Genomic DNA, 19,689 nt, shown 5'->3' with positions numbered 1-19,689 from the left:
AGATAATAAATTTACTTAATTACATTGACGAGTGTGTAATGCATAGACCTCAAGTGAAGCTTAATGGTAGTTTTGTCTTGAACCCAAGTATTTTTCTAAATGCAATGAACTGATATCTGCGCCTGATATATAGAATTAGAATTGGACTTCCATATATGATTTTTAGATACATGTTGATCAATCGCCCATGGCCCATGGGCTTTGTGTGTTATGTATTTTGAATGCAAAGCAACCTACCAAAGCTTAAATGTCTTCAAATCAGTTTTTTATACAAAAAAATATTTATGATATATGGACGGTTTAAAAAGTTCTTCGAAGAATTCTCACATCCAACCAGCACTTGTAGACTTGTAGTTAACTGATTTGTGCTAATAGTGTCGATGTGTCAGGGACTCAGTGTGTCACGATATGAAAATCCATATTCGTGTATTGCATGTTGTTGACAAACAAAAAAAATAACTTTCATATTTTTTTTTGTTTTTGGTTTAAACAACTTTCATATTTGTTTAGGTTTATTTATATTTTTTTATTTTTTGTCGACCAATTATATTTTATATTTCTAAGCCCAGTAAAACATGATTTTCACTTTTTAGAAAATTTTGTCATAATTTAACAGCCAAACGACATTCAAATATCTCTTTAACCAAACTATACACCAACAAGAGTCCAATACCATTAATTTGCCCTTTGTTCACTTATGTTGATATTTCTTTTTTTAATCAAGCTATTTTCAAAGTATACTAATTACTAATATTAACTTTTTGTATATTTTAAAAGTTATAATGATAAAAATATACTTTTAAATTAAAAATATATTTCCATCCAGCTAGTTTTAATGATTGTTCTTGTCAAGTGATAATCACGATAAATCTTCTAACATATTTCTTTATATATATATGTTTTTTTTTTGGGCAAAAAACATAGTAATTTCCCAAAATCCATAATAAAAAGCATGTAACATTAACGTACCGTTTACTAATACATACATGAATTTAAAAGGTTAAATAACTGGTTGAAACATCCTTCTTCTCTTTTGTTAAAAGATTATATGAAACACTTTTGTTTCTTTTTTTATGTTAACAGATTATTAAACAGCTTTTGCTATATTATGGCTTCACGAAATCAATCAATACATAACCACATCATTATCCTCTTGCCATAGAGAAAGAGTTGGTTCCTCAAATGTAAGTCCATAGTTAATATGAGAGTAATAATCACCACCTTCAATCTCAAGAACACTACTATCTACCACACCATCCATGTAAGAAAGTTCCGTACACCAATTCATCATCTCATCATCATTTTGCGACGAAATCATACCAATATCAAAGTCGTTAAGCCACCTGAAATCATCTTCAAGACCGCATATCGTCGGCGTCTGTTGCAGATCAATTTTCCTAGCTTCTATGGTCGGAGAACTCATGTTGATCTCCACTTCTAACGATCTAATCACACTATTTAATTTCTCTTCTTCCTCTTTGTTGATGCTACTATGATTTTCCACGGGAGATTCTTCTTCCAAGAACGACATGAGAAGCTCATCGTTGTTAATCTCCATGCCGCCTTGATGGTCAAAAGCATATTGCACCGACGCCATTTGTGAGAGAGGGGAAAAAAGAGTAATTCTTAAGAGAAAATATATATACTACTTTAATAGATTATAGCTTGAGCCAAAACTAAGGTCTCTTATATAGGCAAAGGTTCATTAATTAATTAGGCAAATTGGCATATGAGATAAGATGTCTCCCCCACACTACACGACCAATCATGTGATCATATGTAATATGATATGATGATGGTAATAATACTTAATAATAAAAAACAATAGGATAGCGTAGCTTTTGGCCTAACTAGTAATGGACCATCGATGAGACATGACTAAATGAAATTAATTCTTGAGCATCTATATAATAATAAAGTTAGTTGAATGTCAAATTTCAAATGTACAAGTGGGAATATGCGTACAGGCAAGATCTTTCAAGTTTGGTACAATGCACACAACCCACTTAATACTTATAGATATGGTTTAGGACAGGCGAAGAAACAAAGCCGAGACATCTACTTTACTCGTGTTTGCAATTAACTTAGGAACAAATGGACGGACGTAGAATTACTTTTATTTTTAAAAGGGGAACTTTTTAAAATGCTCCGGATAATACCACTATTATGTAGACAAAGAAAACACCAGTACCATATAAATATCCACAAAAAGTAATTTATTTTTATGAAAGATTTTATTCTTGAGGAATTGATTTCTACATGAAAAAATAATTTAAAGGCAATGTCAAACTTTAATTTATACACCATATCATTTCTTAAACAAAAAATTATGATTTGTGGCCGTAACAAAAACATTAAGAAATGAAGAAATAAAAACATGAGGGATAGAAAATTATAGAATACCATATCGATTTTAAGAAAAAGAATCTCACATAATTGTAAAACGAAGAAATTCTTTTTGTTTTAGAAAACTGATGAAACAATAGAATCACGGAATTGTTCAACGTTCATATATCACAATTATACAGTTTGCGTTACCTTTTTAACAATTTCCTTACATGAAACGATTCGGATGTTTTAAAAGAAAACTAAGATCACAATTAAAGGTGGGCGTCGTGTGTTTATGAAGAAGTGTTATAATACAATAATGTCACAAAATTTGTAAAAGCTTTATCTCTAAAATTAACTGATATATAATTTCTTCAAAAGTTTTCTAATAAGCTGTACGAATGAACCATTTACACGCCTATAAAAACGGTTCGGGACACTAACATATATAGGCTTGAAATAAATACAATGTAGGCTAAAGAGCCTAAGAATGCAAATGGATGTCACAATCACGAATTCACAATACACGTACCGACACTAAATTGATAATAAAAATATATGTAAAAAAGGAAACTTTAATTTTGAGGGGGTCGTATACGATATGCTTGATAAGGTACGTGTCACATGTGGGTGTTGGATGTTGGAGAAGAAGTGATTTGACCGAATAAATGAGATTCGAAGCATTAGCACGAGTGGTGGTTCTTCTAGTGGACCGACCCACCCCATCTTCGTCGCATCAATTATCGCTCGGTACACATGATTAAATGATTAAAAACTTTGTAATGTAATGTTTTTAATTAGTAAACATGGGATTCTTAAACACTAAACTAATTTATTTGTTTTCAATAATAATGAAACGATAATAATAGCACATGATTTAACAAAAAATCATAATTTGATGTCGGTAAAATATTGTTATTTGTTATTATTTTAAAATAATTTTAGGATAATAAATCTATGAAATTGTTAGTTGTTGTATCAATAGAATATAAATATTTTAATTATTACTAATAAATTGATTTAGTATTTATAATATATATCTTTTTGGTTAATTATTATTTTTAAGTGAGGTTATTTTAGTAATTTTACATATTTAAAAATAGTTTTTGAAATGATAATATTGGCAGTTTTCAAAAGTGTAGACAAAAAAAATTATTTTTTCATAGAGGTGAACTGGAAAAAAAAAAAACAAGAATTACATCTAGAAATTAATGATAACATGTAACTTTTTTGAAACAGTTTTTTCTTTCTAAAACATGAATCTAAAAATGAAACAGATTATATAAACCAGAAACCGAGCGATCGGCTTCTTTCCTTATTCTATACCAGTCATCAACATTTAATTTCACCGGTTGATCTGCTTTTTTTTTCTAATTTTCCTCTGTAAGTCTGTAACCAGTAAAATGTTCATTTAAAAAAAAAAAATTTATCAAGATCTGTAAGATGATGCAAGTATATATATTAACCAAAAAAAATGCTGTAAAGGAAATAGGTAACACTTTCACCGAGTTTTTCGCTTACACGTGTGAATATTACCTATTCAAACTTCAAAGTCACATGTATAACTTTTATAAATGTTCAAAGAGGAATTGGATGGAGGAACAAAGATGCAAGAAGGTGTTTGAGCTTTTGATCAGGATCCCCGAACCCATCACCTTCTTTGTAATACAAATCCATCACACGCGAAATGTTGACTAGTCGCACCAGAATCTGTCGCGGCACAGCTTTGGACGTCATGAACTCCTCCATTAATATCTTATAATTATCTCTTTCCATCTTCTTCAGTACTTCAACAGCTACTTCTTTGGTAACGTCATGTTGCTTCATGTAACAATTGACGCCATTTGCCACCTCTCCTCTGCTCATCTCTTGCTGTAATATTGTACTGCTTATATTAGAGATGTTGCAATAGCCTTGAAAAAAAAAACAGAATTAAAAGTTGTGTATATACGTACGTCGAACGTGACAATGTCATTTCTAATACGAAACACAGTATTCAAGGCGTGGAAGATTTTGGGTTTGGAGTAAAACCACTCGTTCAGTTGCTTCTGATCACAATCGTCGACCATTGATATAAAGCCGTATGCTGCCAAGTCGTCCAGTGCAGACGAGGGGATCCCAATCTCCATGTGATCCTCAAAGCTTGGCACATCACCTGCGCGTGCCCATTTTGCTATCGCTAGATACAATATCATCAGACTTTAGTCTGCAAGGATCGTTGTTCTTTGTTAATTAGGTTAACGTACGTATTGGTTTTATACTCTTTCTACTACTTGAGTTCAGTTAACTTACCTCATCTATAGTTGGTTGCAGCCTACCTAGTTTTCCTTGAGCTATCATTTCTTGATGAATATCTTCCACAGTTTCTAACACATTTTGGTAGATGATTCTCATATACGTCGGTAGTTCGTCCATGGCCAGCAGATCCCATCTCGACATTTCGTTTCTCTGTTAGGTACATTAATATATGGAAACACATATATAGATCATATAGATGCATGAGATCTTGGTATGCATGGTTGTAGATAAGACTCTAAATACATACTTTTGAAAAGCATCATGAAGACTCTTAACTTCAGGAAGAGTGGCATATGCATCACATGTATCATCCACAACAGTCAAGATCAGTGTCAGTTTAACCGAGAAAATCCTCCCAAGTGAATATCGCGGCTCGAAAAACATTCTCAGTCCCCCAAGATAGGTCTCCACACTTCGGTCCCTTATGAAATACGGTAGCTTAGATGGTATACCTAGCTCCTCCCACCATCTTGAACCATAAAAATTAGGTTAGATTTGTAAGGAATATGGACGACGAGAATCTTAAATATACCGTATAATTACCTGGTGATAATTTTGAGCTCTTTGATGTAATGCATCTGGCAAAAATTGAAGTTGAGCTTTGAAAACCTGAGGAGCGTCTCATCGTGGCCTTCTTCTTGTTCATAGAAAGAGATGTACTGCCGTGCTACTAGTATCTCTATGCTATGATATCGAGCTCTATACAATGCGTTTTGTACATGCTTAAAAAGATGGGAGCTTGTTTCGTGGCTGGCCAACGATTCCAAGTGGTACCGCGCGAAACTTATGGCTTCATCCATTATATCTTCAGATGGTGTTCCGAGATGTGCGGCTTCGTACATCTGTAGCAGCCCTCTAACATCGCCAACTATACTTTCCTTAAACTTGACATCTTCGCCTATGAATCTATCGAACACATCTATACCAAAGCATTATAAGCTATGTTATATATACATGTGAAACAAGAAAAAAAAAACTGATCAAACTCGATCGTTTACTTTCAGTATACGTACCGCACGATATCTTGTGTCCGTATAGTCTGAAAACCTCAAACATAATTGCCATTGTTTCCAAATCATCCTCGTCCAAAATTAAGCAGGCCAACTTCCCGAAAGCCTCGTGTAGAATCTTCTCGATTTCGCTCTCGTAGTAATGAGCTATAGCGAGGCTGATAAGCAAATGGATGAGACGAATCCTTTCCTTGTCGCTTCTGTGAGGAGACATGAGCATGTCTCTCACTTTAGGCTTCAACACCGATTCAATTTCTTCCTCAAGTGCCTCAAATTCCTACAAATATACAGTTAAAAAAATAAAAATCATGCACGGTAACAAACACATATTTTAGCAAAAAAAAAAAAATACATCCACACGAAACACATTGGACCAAGTCAGTGTGACTTACGGAGTCATCGAGGGGAATAGAGAGGAAGTGATCTCCCCAAACAGATGGAGCAAAGTACGTCAATGGACGAGTACTCTCAAGATCGCCACTAGTCTCAGCCTTAACACAGAACAAGTCGTGTTTTGTGGAATTCTTGGAGGAAAGAGACTGTCCTTGAATTAAACGGCGAGGAAAGAGAGAGAAGTTGGTCTTCAGACAAAGAGGGACGTTGTGAATGATAGGGAGAGTTTTAGGACCAAAACAGATTTTTGATGCTTCCATTTTTTAGACACTCTCAGTACAAGAAAGACACGAGAAATATTAAGTCTCCTCTACTCCTTATCTTAGGATATATGTGATACTTCGATGTCTCACATCCTACGCTGTTTTAGAAACTATACAAACGTTATTGGATCATATCATATATAAAGTGAATTATTGGATTTAGAGGTACGTGCGCACATGGGGATCAAAATTGTCAACAACATCATTACATGAAACTTCCTGTACCAAAATTAAAAAATTGTCAGATGGAAATAATTAATTACTCATGTTTGATTTTGTCATATTGAAGTACTCTATTTTTGGTTAAAATCCTCTGTTTTTTTTTTAATATATAAAACAGCAGTACTCATAAACCAACTTTTGGACTATGACTTTGTTTTGTTTGGTAGTTTTTAAATAAAAATGTTAGTAATCAATAAGTATATCATTAAAATAAAAATCTCTAACCTTTCAAATTAAGTCGTCTACGCGCGGGTCATTTAATACCCGATTAGTTGACCCGTTTATCTCTCAAATATATATATATATATATATATATATTATGTATTAAATCAACCATAATCTTGCCTAAGTCTTAATCGGTTAGAATATTTAATTAAAAATAACATATACATCAGAATAAAATAAAGAAAACGTTTAAATACATAATAAATCAAATCTAAAATTATGATTCTTTATAAATATTTTAGGAAAAAACGAAAAAAGCAAGAAAAGGAAATTACAGTTAATATTTGTGCATATTTTTCCTCACAGTTTTAGGAACAAATAAATAAATCCAGTTTAATTTTAAAAACAATTTAAAATAAAAATCAAATTACTTTAAAAGGTATTTTAAAATAGTAATAATATCATAGCCTTAATATATAAGATATGCGAAATTAATAAAAATCAATTCAAATTTATTTTAATGGATATATAAAAAATCAACTTATTTGAGAGTACTCTCTTCTATTTATATTTGTATTTCTAAATAGTAATTAACCTAAAATAAGTATTTAAAACTCTAAAACTCAGTAATTATAATTGGTTGACTATATTGTATTACTATATATTTATGCAAAATTGAATATTAATAAGAAGCTTTTTCATTTATTTACTATGAACAAATCTTCTATTGGAGAAAAAAATAAATTATATGTAAAAAAATGTGAGAAAAGCACAAAATTTAGTTATGTTCTTATCCAAAAATTTTGAACGAAAAAAATTGTCCTATAGTTAATTATTTAAAAGAGAACAGTTATGAGACATAAAAAAATTTACAGGTAAGGATGAGATGAAATAGGATGGACAGGACAAGACAGAATGGGACGAAATGTTTTTGCCATTCTAAAATAGTTATGTGTAGGTTATATACGTGCAATAGTCTAAACTAAAACCAAATTAAAATCTGATATTTGGATTGAACACCTATAAGTATACCGTTATCGCTTAAAAACTGCAAAACGATCATTGTATATTTGTTACCGTGCAAAGGATTAACGATGTCTAAACAACATACTTATCTAAATATGTTTTAACTTTTACCACGTAAGTAAACCAAATATATTATTCAACACTATTTAAAATTTCAAAATTACAAAAATACATAAACCAAAACATTTTATGAATTCGAAATATACATAAATTAATTACAACATATTCATCCCGTGCGGTATCATCTAGTTAATCTGTATATCTGAAGCATTACTTGTTGTTAAACTAGTTTCTTGAATTACTCAGCAGCTTTTGATATTGAAGTACTCTGGAAAAAATGTCATACGAATACGATCATTAATTATCCCCTTTTAATTAATTGTAAAGATGATCACAAAGCTGCAGAGATCGAAGTATGTGTCCCAAAATCATCACTGAACAATACAAACGTGATCACAAAGACTTTAATTATAACTATTACAGCAAATTCATATTACACCCCGTAACCTTCCGGATCCTGCATTTTAATTAGAGAAGATGATCACGAACATGTTTTTATATACAATAAGAACCTATACAAACAGACGTGAATGTATGCATTCCCCAATCAGATTAGAAATTCAGCATCCCACTATTCCCCGATTCTATTGTTTACAGAATTTCCATAATTGTGGTATTCATTTATTTTTTGCACAAAGTTTCATTAAATGTTTCCTGGCCGTTGACCAGGTTCTTCCTTTGTTTCTTGTTTAATGGAAATAAGAGATACCTTTGGAATAGAAACAGAACCCAAAAACAGAGTCTCTTGAGTCTTGACTGCGATAAGACATAGAACTATGGAAGCAACAAGAATGGGTTTTGGACTCAGAGCTTTCTCTTACCTTCGAAAATCCCCTCACTTTCCTCGTCGTCGTTTGCTTCACAGCCGGCCCACACTCTATCTTGGAATCCCATAAAACACGACTTGTTCGTTGTAAGGTCTGATGATCTTGACCCTGTGCAAATGCACCCCAACACATACATATATAGAGCCGGCCCTGGACTTGTTAGTTCAATATTCACTTGAGACGGTAACAGGTGAACCGTTTTCTACACCAGCTTATGTTCTTATGGATCAGCTTTCTACAAGTTATCTGAGATTGCATGGTGTTCTCTCGCAAATCAAGAGCTTAGCTTGGTCACATGGCCACAATACCTCAACCATGTTCTCCTATAGAATAGTATGAAATATGAACTGTAAGTACCTGATTCTTTGTATTCTACTTACTCTGATCGAGCTAAGTGCCCCAAAATTTTAGAGACTCACGATGTACTCTATGAATTTTCTACCACACAATCCTTTGACAAAGGACTGGGGCAAAAGACTCATAAATCATATAGGAGTAGATAGACTTCACAAATTGGGATCTGATTTTTATCTACTTGGGAAGTGAAACCTTTTATTAGAGCTTCCTCCAGTCACTATTTAACATGATATGAACTGCAGTCATTACTACTTAATTATGGCATGAAAAAGTCACGTTCTATGTACTTATTCTAATGATTATTTTGAACTTCTTACTTTGTTAAAATAAGTACATAGAACGTGACTTTTTCATGCCATAATTGAAATTATTTCATATTATTTTGTTCCCAGACTAGAGTTTAAAATAACAGTAAAGACGTTGACCTTCATTGCTTCCAAGCATTAGGAGTTTATTAGAACCTATTAAGAGCTCCACTTACTCACATTTAATTTGGGCAAACCCAAGTATAAAATTATATTGGAGAAGGTGGGATCGTCCATGGCTACTACTGTTGTTCATCTCAGCTCATCCTCTCTCTTCATCCAATCCAGAGGACGAAGATACAACTCCATACCCTCATTCAACAATATCCAAAAACGTACTGTTTTGTCTCTCTCTTGTGCTATCAACTCACAAGGCGGAGACATGGTTCCACTGGAAGGAAAAAGCAATGATCGCAACTCTGCCTTTGACTTCAAGTCATATATGATCCGTAAAGCCGAATCGGTGAGTACGGCACTCAACGTTTCAGTACCTCTTCAAGAACCCCTCACGATCCAGGAGGCTGTGCGGTACTCATTGCTAGCGGGCGGAAAACCTGTGAGACCCTTGCTCTGTATTGCCGCGTGCGAGCTCGTGGGAGGTGACGAGGCTACTGCCATGTCAGCCGCTTGCGCGGTCGAGATGATCCACACGAGCTCTCTTATTCATGACGACCTTCCGTGCATGGACAATGCCGACCTCCGCAGAGGCAAGCCCACCAGCCACAAGGTATGTTGTTAAATCATATGAAGGCTCAAAAAAATGCTCACTAGTGTTGAACCCATATTTGCTCAAACAAGGTATTTGGAGAAGACATGGCGGTTTTGGCAGGTGATGCACTCCTTGCTTTGGCGTTTGAGCACATGACGGTTGTGTCGAGTGAGCTGGTCGCTCCTGAGAGGATGATCCGTGCAGTGATTGAGCTGGCAAAATCCATAGGTACAACAGGGCTAGTTGCTGGACAAGTGATAGACCTAAGCAGAGAAAGATTGAACCCAGACAACGTGGATTTGGAGCGTCTAGAGTTCATCCATCTCCACAAAACATCAGCGTTGTTGGAGGCAGCAGCGGTTTTAGGGGTTATAATGGGAGGTGGAACAGAGGAAGAGATCGAGAAACTTAGAAAGTACGCGAGATGTATTGGACTATTGTTTCAGGTTGTTGATGATATTCTTGACGTAACAAAATCTACGGATGAATTGGGTAAGACTGCCGGAAAAGACGTAATGGCTGGAAAGCTGACGTATCCAAGGCCGATAGGTTTGGAGAAATCGAGGGAGGTTGCAGAGAAACTGAGAAGAGAAGCAGAGGAACAGCTTCTAGGGTTTGATTCCAATAAGGCAGCGCCTCTGGTTGCTCTTGCTAGCTACATTGCCTTCAGAAACAACTGAATATTTTGCATTAACTGATCATGTCTTCAGTGCAATCTCCTAATATGTCCATTTAGTTCGATCTCTGGTCTTTTTTCCTTGTGAGTTGTGAATCATATTATGTTGCCTTCATCTCTCTGTATTTTCAAGTTGTATTTTAGTATTATGTTTTTGAATCTTGATGTCAAATGGAACTAAATGATCACGTAATGACTCGGATAATGGGAAATAAAACGTGAGTGGGAAAGCTAAGGCTTCTGAAATAAAACAGAGAACAGAGAACATCAACCAAAACTGTAGTCTGAATGGGTTTCGAATCTAAAAAGGTAGCTCACTTACGGTGACTCTCCGTCTTAAGACCAACCTTCGCATGTACAGAGACCAAAACCACAGTTGAACCGAGGTGATTCTTGTTACATAACATGATCAGGTGACGTGACGGGTTAACTGAAAAATATGATAAAAATTAAATGATTCGCTGACATTTTTCCCTTTCATATATCCCGGTTCACACTTCACATATGCGTCCAACAATAACAGAAGATAAAAATTACTAATATTGCAATGATTAGATCATCACTACTAAATAATTAGGAATTATTAAAGACAAAACAAAAAAATTATGGTTTCTAGCTAGTACAATATCATATTTTGCCAAAAGATTATATTGTTGGTGTTCTCCGCATGGGGTTTCTACATTACACCCCATAACCTCCGAATCTTGCATTATGATTAGAGAAGTTGAAAAATATGAGAGAAAACAGATTTTTTAAAGAACTATACAAACGTGATCGTATGCATTCCCCTACCAGATTAGAGATTCAACATCCCACCTTACTCAGATTTTCTTGTGTACAAAATCTCCATAATGGTGGCATTACTTTTTTTTTTTACGTACAATATTCATTAAACGTTTCTTGGCCGTTGACCACGTACAGTTTCCTACTTTCCTTTGTTCCATGTTTACTTATTAAGGTAAATATAAGAGCAGAAGATATGATATACCTTTTGAAAAAGAAACAGAACCTAAAAACAACAGAGTACTTCAAGTAAAATAGAGCAGCTATCTCTCACCCTCTCTTGAGTCTTGACTGCGATAAAACATGGAAGCAACAAGAATGGGTTTTGGACTCAGATCTTTCTCTTACCTTAGAAAATCCCCTCTCTGTCTTAAGACCAAACTCTCTCTCTTTCCTCGCTGTTTGCTTCACAGCCACACACTATCTTGGAAGCCCACAAAACAAGACTTGTTCGTTGTAAGGTCTGCTGATCTTGAGGGTACTCGTCCTTCGACGCACTTTTCTCCTTCCCTTTGGGGAGATCACTTCCTCTCTGTTTCCCTCGATCCCGCTGTAAGTGCATATGAGAACCTTTCAAGTATCTTGCAGCAGATAACATGATTCTTAACCAGCCCATTTTATATTTGTATTCATTTTCTAGGAATTTGATGAAGTAGAAAGAGAGATTGAAACTATGAAGCCGCTGGTTAGAGAGATGCTCATGTCTTCACAAAGCAGTGACAAGGAGATGATTTGCCTCATCCATTTGCTTATCAGCCTCGGGATCTCTTATCATTTTGATAATGAGATTCAAGAGATCCTTAAACACAGTTTCACAAAGTTGGATGACATAATAGTTGGGGAAGATGATTTGGCAACAATCTCCATCATGTTTGAGGTCTTCAAACTGTATGGTCACAAGATGTCTTGTGGTAAGAAACTAAGAATAATAGTTTCCTTAATTCGCATACATGTCATGCAGCATATTCATAGCATAATCTATGCACTTATAAAAACTACTTTGGTATGTGGTTTCATTGTAGATGCCTTTTGATAGATTCAGAGGTGGAGATGGGAGGTTTTAGGAGAGTCTAGCCAGAGATGTTAGAGGCCTGCTACAGTTGTTCGAAGTAGCTCATCTCGGAACACCCTCTGAAGATATAATGGATGAAGCACTGAGTTTTACGAGGAATCACTTAGAGTCTTGGGTAGCTGGTAACGTATCCAGTGAAACTGTCCACCTATCCAAGCATATACAAAACTCATTATACATATCTCGATACTGTAACACAGAAGTACTAGTGGCAAGAGAATATATATCTTACTACGAACAAGAAAAAGGTCACGACGAGATCCTGCTCAAGTTTGCCAAGCTTAGCTTCAACTTCTGCCAGTTTCATTAAATTGAAGAACTCAAAACTCTCTCCAAGTGACATACTACTCTTCAATCTTGTTGATAAGATTCGTCTCAATTTCAACTTTACCAGTTCATTAATTTACTTTTTATGGTTGCAGATGGTGGAAAGACTTAGACCTTGCATCTAAGCTACCTTACTTTAGAGATAGACTTGTGGAGTGTCATTTCGTGAGCCTGGGCGCGTATTTCGAACCACAGTATTCACTTGGAAGAATCATAGTGGCTAAAATCATGACGATCGTGGTTGTTGTGGATGACACATATGATGCTTATGCAACCCTTCCTGAAGTTACAGCTCTTACGGAATGTTTGCAAAGGTGCTCTCTCTACTCTCTCTTTGTCTCTACTATCAGTGTTTACTGCTCTTTCTATATATGGGATATTAGCACCCACACCCACTTTCTATCAAACTTCTTTCACTTACCTCTACTTTCAATATTCTCTATACTTTCCTGAGTTTTTTTGCTTATGTGTCGCTTTTTTATGACCAAACTGCCCTACAACTAATATTGGGTAACTTAGAACTAAAAATTATCTTTTTTTATATGGATGAAGCACTACATTTAGATCATAACTGTATGTAATATCTGAAGGCTGTGATTTGTTGGGGACAAAAAATAGAAATGGTCGATGGTTCTCCCCCCCTTTCTCTCTCTCTTCTCTTCTCTTTCTTTCTTTCTTTCTTTCCTTCTTTCTTGTCATTTGTATAGTTATTTCCAATAAATTATATACTTTTTTTTGTACAATAGATTATGATTACATTTTATCTATATTTTAAGATGTATTTTGCTATATTTTAGGTGAAAAATTATATATTATCCATTTTTAGCTGAACATTTGTTCATTGATAAGTGGATTGTAAATTATGGTGTAGTTTATGGATACTTACTTATGTTTGAACATTAAAAAAACATATGAAAACCTAATTAATAAAAAAGTTTATGGTGAAGTGACCTTAGTGCAGTGACCAAAGGTAAGTCCTTAATGCACAAGGCACCATCACACCAGGGATCGAGTCTCGCTCCCTACGAATGTCTAATGGGTCGGCCTGTTGTGGCCCAATGGTTGACAAAAAAAAAGTTTATGGCTTGATAAATTAGTTATGAATAAATAAATTTCAAAAAAAAAATATAATTATTAAAGGTCAATGATGAAATTTATTGACAAGTTTGTTGCATGTTCAAACATCACCATAATTTAGGGTTTAGACTATTTAGTGTCTATGTTTTGAGTTCAAGTTGTATGGTCTAAGGTTCAAGGTGTATGATTTAGGGGTTAAGGTTAAAAGTTTAGGGTTTATGGTCTAAAACCCATAAGCTACGACGAAGAGTGAATTCTCTAGCTATGCTACTTTTGTTAAAGTTCTCAGCTAACGACATCGAGATATCTCTAGAGGTAGTGAGATTGTGTACATACCCGAGTACCTCTTCTGACAGAGTTCCAAAGAGCCAAGAACGGATGAGCTGGTCTGTGCAGAACCAAGATTCATACTGCGGATTGGGGATCTCCGTGACAGTGTCTCCGGTTCTCGACGAGGTGGTACGCGGTGGAGCTGTGACAGTACCGTTGATGAACCCAATGAGTTTTTGACATGATAAGAGAGACTCAAACTGAGGTTTCCAAAGAAGATAATTTGTGTTGTTGAGCTTGATACTGACAGTGCTGGTAACATTAATGTTATCAGGAAAAGGATATGCAGTAGCCATTAAAATACCTGTGAAGGTTTTACAATAGCTATGATACAATGAAAAAGCAGAGGAAACTTGAATAAAACTTTGTTCTTTTTATTATTTTTCAAGTCCCATTACAAGATGCAGCTACATTGTCTTATATAGTGTCATAGAGAACATTCTAGACTTTGGTGACTCATATGTACAGATGTATCATCAGCTAGTCATCAACCTTATCGGCGAGAGCATCATAACGGTTGTGAAGGAAGGGTTTTGCAGGTACAGTCTTTGTCTTGACATGGTGGTGTTGACTGGACTGTAGACTTGGGCCTTTGACGTGTTGCTGGACTTGTTGCTGGACTTGTTTATGGGCCACATTACTTATCTCACCTTCACTACTCTCTCTATATACATATATAGGGTGTGTTTCCAAACTAGTACATTTTCAAAATTTAATAGGATTTTCGTACATTTATTTTATTAGATATATATATATATATATATATATATATATATCATATAGTGTGTCTATCCATGCATATACCATACCTCTGCCACGTTGTAAAAATTTTACATTAAGCAAAGTAAAATAAGTGGTTGGATATTACATCAAAAATAGTTAAAAGGAGGAGGGTTTGAATCCACCTATTAACAATCTTCACCCACTAATATATTGTTTACTAGGTCCGTGATACCATATATGTATATGGCTCTTCTTTCTCTTTTAAATTTTAGTTGGTGGAAATATATTTATCAGGTGGAATATCGGTGTCAGTGATAATCTACCAGACTATTTACGAATCGTCTTCGGAAGTTTGTTTGAAGTCATAGGAGAGATTGAACGAGAAATGAGACCAAAAGGAAGATCGTACGGCGTGAACCAAGCAGCAGAGAAGGTAATCAATATTCTGTATTTATTTCTATATGTACATTTACTGGATCTTGATTGACAAAGAAAAAAAAAAGGTTAGTGGACTCTAATTAGTTCTTGGAGTCTATACACAGCTCAAGATCCTTGTGAAAGCATACCTAGAGATAGCAAAGTGGGCACGGACAGGTCATGTATCAACCTTCGATGAGTACATGAAGGTTGGATATTTGTCAGTTGCGATGGGGGATTTTGCATCGTATAGCTTTATTGGTATGGAAGATATAAATGAGAAGGAATCTTATGACTGGCTCAATACCGATCCCCTAATCATCAAAAATCTGTCTTTAATGTTCCGTCTATCAAATGACGTAGGATCCTACGAGGTAAACCACACATATATAGGGATGTCTCTGCTGGTTCTTGTGATTTTTTTTTTGTTTTCCTCTTCGTAAATCATCGTGAATAAATGATATTTTGCAGACCGAGATTAACAGAGGAGAGGTGGCTAATGGGCTTAACTGTTACATGAAACAACATGGAGTCACCAAGGAAGAAGCATCCCAACACTTGCGTAAAATGTACAGAGACCACAAAAAAGTGGTTATGGAGGAGTTCATAATCTCACATGACCATAACCATGTATCGCGCCAGGTTCTGCTGCGATGCCTCAATTTTGCATGCATCTTCGATGTTTACTACACAGAGGGTGATGGATTTAGTGAACCCAAAAACAAAATCGAACACTTTATGACCTCCTTGTACGTCCACCCAATACCCCTTTCATAATGACATGGAACACACACCAACTCTAAGTTCATTCTTGCTGTGTTTTTAAAAAAAAAATATTTATCTCTAAGAAGAAATTTTGTGACTGCGTTTATCCCATATAGGTTTATTTGGGGATATTGTGTAACCTTTTGTGGGTTCTCTATTTATTCATTTTCACCTTAAGCATGACTAATGTCACTCTGGTATCTATCTTTAACTCTTAAGAACTTTAAACAAACCAAACTAAGATTGCACAATTCTACTTCCATGAAGAAGATCATATATGGGGTACCGTTTTAATACAAGAACCCAGATTACTCAAACTCTAATTCAAGAAGTCAAGAAGTAGTAAAAGAGATTGTACTGTGAGTATATCTGTAATTTCAAGGCACCTCCAAAACACTCTTGCTATAGAAATGGAAGAGATCTTGTTGTGTGCCAACCATGATGAGTCAAGACAGCATCTGTTTTTTTACTGTGATTATGAGGGGGAAGTGTGGCAATATTTTTACTCGCGAGCAAGAGTAACTCCTCCCATTTTGTTCCAGGAAGCTTTGGTGTGGGTAAAGCGTCCGGTAAGGAACTGGAATGTGAGAGCAATCCTCAGGCTAGTTTTTCAATCTTCAATCTACCTTATATGGAAAGAGAGAAACTCCTGTCTGCACACATCAACTTCGAGGCGGCAGCAACCTTGATTGCAGAAATCAAGACTATCCTTTGCAGTCGGCGTGAACCTTTCTCAAGAATCCAAAGCACAAGACAGGCTCGGGCACAGAAAGACTCAATGCTGATTACCTGGTTTCGTTGGTTTCAAAACTAATGTCCTCAAAATGTGTAAAAGTTTTATGTATGGTTTGTTGTATGTTTGTCTCTTGCAGGTTTCCTTTGTAACCGGTATACCTATTATGGGCTAATGAATGAAACAAAGGTTTGTTAAAAAAAAAAAAAATGGAAGAGATATATGCAGCTTCACAATTCCAGTAAAAATAAAGGAATTTATGAATAACAATTCATATTCCATATTAGAGCAGTCATTGGTTTACATACTCATGGTGTTTTTAGTATTAAAATATTATTATTTTTGTATAACTTAATTATGTATTTAAATTTTAATTTAAAAACAAAACATGAATGCGCTAATGACAATAAGAGCATGTCCACTGGTAGTTTCTATTAGGGGTATTCTTAATTAAAAATTAAAAAATAATAATAATAATAATAAAAAGTTGAGAAATATTTTTTATTTGAGCACTTTGAGAATCGTTTCTTTTGACATGTGTCAGTCTATTTTTTTTTTATCGTCTGAATTTATTATTGATTGCAAATTATGAGAACAATTACATATGATTCTACCATGGACAATTCTTTCCAATCCTATTAGATTCAATACAAACACTCTTGCTCTTCTGCTCAAGCTCTTGATGGTCACATTCCTTCTCTATGTTCACATTCATGTGTATGTAAAATTACGGCAAACGGCGATAATTGCGTATCACTGGAGATCGTCTATTATAGTTATTTTTTCAGATTTATAATTTAAATATATAATAATATTTAAAAAGTACATTATTTTGATAAAGGATGAGGCATTTCTATGATGCAATGGGAGATGCTCGTACACTGCATAGTCTGCATTCACTTTAACACAAAGCACGAATTATCACTCTTTTGGCTGAAAGAAACGAACTCATCATTTGTCTGATGAGGTTTAACGCTTTGATAATGACAGAATCATAATCCTCAACTCTAAGATTTATCCTAGACGAAATGGTGTCCTAATCTATATATTGTATACGTAGTTCAAAATCTCTTGACAAAGGATTTGGCAAATACTCATTCATAATTAATGTTCTAGGATCGAAGTCAAACCTTTTGTACTTAACGAGAACTGTAAATTAATTCATATTATTTTGTTAGCAGATTACAGTTTGAAGTTTGAAATAACTGTGAAGACGTTGACGTTCCTTGCTTCCAAGCATTGGAAACCTATTAAGAGCTCAACTTACTCTTTAAACCCAATTATAAAACTATATCGGAGAAGGTGGGATCGGCCATGGCTACTATTGTTGTTCATCTCAGCACATCCAATCGAGAGGGCGAAGATATAACTCCATACCCTCATTCAACAATCTCCAAAAACGCACTGTTTTGTCTCTCTCTTGTGCTATCAACTCACAAGGCGGAGACATGATTCTGCTGGAAGGAAAAAACAATGATCGCAACTCTACCTTTGACTTCAAGTCGTATATGATCCGTAAAGCCGAATCCGTAAGTGCGGCTCTCGACGTTTCAGTACCTCTTCAAGAACCCCTCACGATCCAGGAGGCTGTGCGGTACTCATTGCTAGCTGGCGGAAAACGTGTTAGGCCTCTGCTCTGCATTGCCGCCTGCGAGCTTGTAGGAGGCGACGAGGCTACTGTCATGCCAGTGGCTTGCGCGGTCGAGATGATCCACACGAGCTCTCTTATTCATGACGATCTTCCGTGCATGGACAATGCCGAACTCCGCAGAGGCAAGCCCACCAGCCATAAGGTATTTGGAAAAGACATGGCGGTTTTGGCAGGTGATGCACTCCTTGCTTTAGCTTTTGAGCACATGACCGTTATGTCGAGTGGATTGGTCATTCCGGAGAGGATGATCCGTGCGGTAGTTGAGTTGGCAAAGGCGATAGGTACAACAGGGCTAGTTGCTGGACAAATGATGGATCTAGCCAGCGAAAGAATGAATCCAGACAGCGTCAGATTGGAGCATCTAGAGTTCATCCATCTCCACAAAACAGCGGCATTATTGGAGGCAGCGGCGGTTTTAGGGGTCATAATGGGAGGTGGGACAGAGGAAGAGATCGAGAAGCTTAGAAAGTATGCGAGAAGTATTGGGCTGCTGTTTCAGGTGGTTGATGATATTCTTGACGTAACGAAATCCACTGAGGAATTGGGTAAGACCGCCGGAAAAGATGTAATGGCCGGAAAGCTGACGTATCCAAGGCTGATAGGTCTGGAGAGATCGAGGGAATTTGCAGAGAAACTGAGCAGGGAAGCAGAGGAACAGCTTCTAGGGTTTGATTCGGACAAGGCGGCGCCTCTGGTGGCTCTTGCTAGCTACGTTGCTTACAGACACAACTGATAGTTTTTATGGACTGATCATCAAATTCTCAATGCATCGAATCTCCTAATTAGTCCTTTTAGTTCGATCTATGGTCTTGTTTCTTATAAATCATTTATGATGTGATCATCTCTCTGTGTTTTCAAGTTGTATTTTAGTATTGTCTTTTTGAATCTTAATGTCATGTTTCGACATAGATTAATAAGGTTTGCTCATGGCACTTAATGGTACCATTAATTAAGATTTCAGATTTCTACTAAATAAAGTACTTAAACCAAAACAGAATATATGGATTAGTATCGTTATCGAAGCAGCAGCAAGAATAACTTTCGGACCCAAAAAGCTAGCTCATGTTCAGACTTCAGAGTGTGCATCTCCATATTAAGACCACTAACATTCGTATGTACTTCTGGTTGTAGAACATGATTCTCACAAACATTGGCTATGTCGTAACTTGGAA

General features: G+C 35.6%; 4 protein-coding genes and 2 pseudogenes across 6 annotated transcripts; 3 read left to right on the top strand and 3 right to left on the bottom strand.

The window, feature by feature from the left end:
• Positions 1-941: 941 nt before the first annotated feature.
• On the bottom strand, positions 942-1,845 carry LOC104765268 (uncharacterized). The gene has a single exon (XM_010488953.3). It carries the CDS (start codon positions 1,595-1,597, stop codon positions 1,127-1,129), a length of 471 nt encoding a protein of 156 aa, XP_010487255.1. The 5' UTR covers positions 1,598-1,845; the 3' UTR covers positions 942-1,126.
• A 1,927-nt stretch (positions 1,846-3,772) lies between these two features.
• Positions 3,773-6,404, bottom strand: LOC104765266 (terpenoid synthase 25). 2 transcript variants are annotated; one of them, XM_087502880.1, is made up of 7 exons: positions 6,029-6,404; positions 5,640-5,913; positions 5,170-5,545; positions 4,874-5,095; positions 4,621-4,759; positions 4,284-4,534; positions 3,773-4,200 (listed from the first exon to the last, which is right to left on the bottom strand). In XM_087502880.1, exons 1-6 carry the CDS (start codon positions 6,287-6,289, stop codon positions 4,523-4,525), a joined length of 1,284 nt encoding a protein of 427 aa, XP_087359006.1. In that variant the 5' UTR covers positions 6,290-6,404; the 3' UTR covers positions 3,773-4,200; positions 4,284-4,522. The 2 variants fall into 2 exon arrangements, with proteins under 2 accessions (XP_087359006.1, XP_087359007.1); XM_087502881.1 differs by lacking the exon at positions 3,773-4,200 and having other exon boundaries at positions 4,398-4,534; positions 4,621-4,776; positions 6,029-6,374.
• On the bottom strand, positions 3,907-4,523 carry LOC147920262 (terpenoid synthase 25 pseudogene; annotated as a pseudogene).
• Positions 6,405-9,391: 2,987 nt separating the features above from the next.
• On the top strand, positions 9,392-10,832 carry LOC104765265 (geranylgeranyl pyrophosphate synthase 11, chloroplastic). The gene is made up of 2 exons (XM_010488951.2): positions 9,392-9,981; positions 10,053-10,832. Exons 1-2 carry the CDS (start codon positions 9,490-9,492, stop codon positions 10,641-10,643), a joined length of 1,083 nt encoding a protein of 360 aa, XP_010487253.2. The 5' UTR covers positions 9,392-9,489; the 3' UTR covers positions 10,644-10,832.
• Positions 10,833-11,644: 812 nt separating this feature from the next.
• Positions 11,645-16,210, top strand: LOC104765264 (terpenoid synthase 29-like; annotated as a pseudogene). Its single transcript, XR_015590916.1, has 7 exons — positions 11,645-11,974; positions 12,063-12,353; positions 12,445-12,830; positions 12,917-13,135; positions 15,246-15,384; positions 15,494-15,742; positions 15,840-16,210. The product of XR_015590916.1 is annotated as a terpenoid synthase 29-like (transcript).
• Positions 16,211-18,210: 2,000 nt separating this feature from the next.
• Positions 18,211-19,423, top strand: LOC104767512 (geranylgeranyl pyrophosphate synthase 3, chloroplastic). Its single transcript, XM_010491530.3, has one exon. It carries the CDS (start codon positions 18,315-18,317, stop codon positions 19,248-19,250), a length of 936 nt encoding a protein of 311 aa, XP_010489832.2. The 5' UTR covers positions 18,211-18,314; the 3' UTR covers positions 19,251-19,423.
• The last annotated feature ends 266 nt before the right edge of the window (positions 19,424-19,689 follow it).

The sequence above is a fragment of the Camelina sativa genome, chromosome 19, assembly GCF_030686135.1.
Source record: "Camelina sativa cultivar CO46 ecotype springtype chromosome 19, ASM3068613v1".
NCBI classification, from domain to species: domain Eukaryota; kingdom Viridiplantae; phylum Streptophyta; class Magnoliopsida; order Brassicales; family Brassicaceae; genus Camelina; species Camelina sativa.
Note: the sequence above shows the minus strand (reverse complement) of the source record. Positions and strands in the feature narration are given on the sequence as shown.

Coding starts and splice junctions, on each gene's coding strand:
- LOC104765268 (XM_010488953.3), bottom strand. CDS start 1,597: ATGGCGTCGGTGCAATATGCTTTTGACCATCAAGGCGGCATGGAGATT.
- LOC104765266 (XM_087502880.1), bottom strand. CDS start 6,289: ATGGAAGCATCAAAAATCTGTTTTGGTCCTAAAACTCTCCCTATCATT. Junction 5,096..5,169: donor GAGCTCAAAATTATCACCAG/GTAATTATACGG, acceptor TTATGGTTCAAG/ATGGTGGGAGGAGCTAGGTA. Junction 4,760..4,873: donor CTTCATGATGCTTTTCAAAA/GTATGTATTTAG, acceptor CGAAATGTCGAG/ATGGGATCTGCTGGCCATGG.
- LOC104765265 (XM_010488951.2), top strand. CDS start 9,490: ATGGCTACTACTGTTGTTCATCTCAGCTCATCCTCTCTCTTCATCCAA. Junction 9,982..10,052: donor GCAAGCCCACCAGCCACAAG/GTATGTTGTTAA, acceptor TGCTCAAACAAG/GTATTTGGAGAAGACATGGC.
- LOC104767512 (XM_010491530.3), top strand. CDS start 18,315: ATGATTCTGCTGGAAGGAAAAAACAATGATCGCAACTCTACCTTTGAC.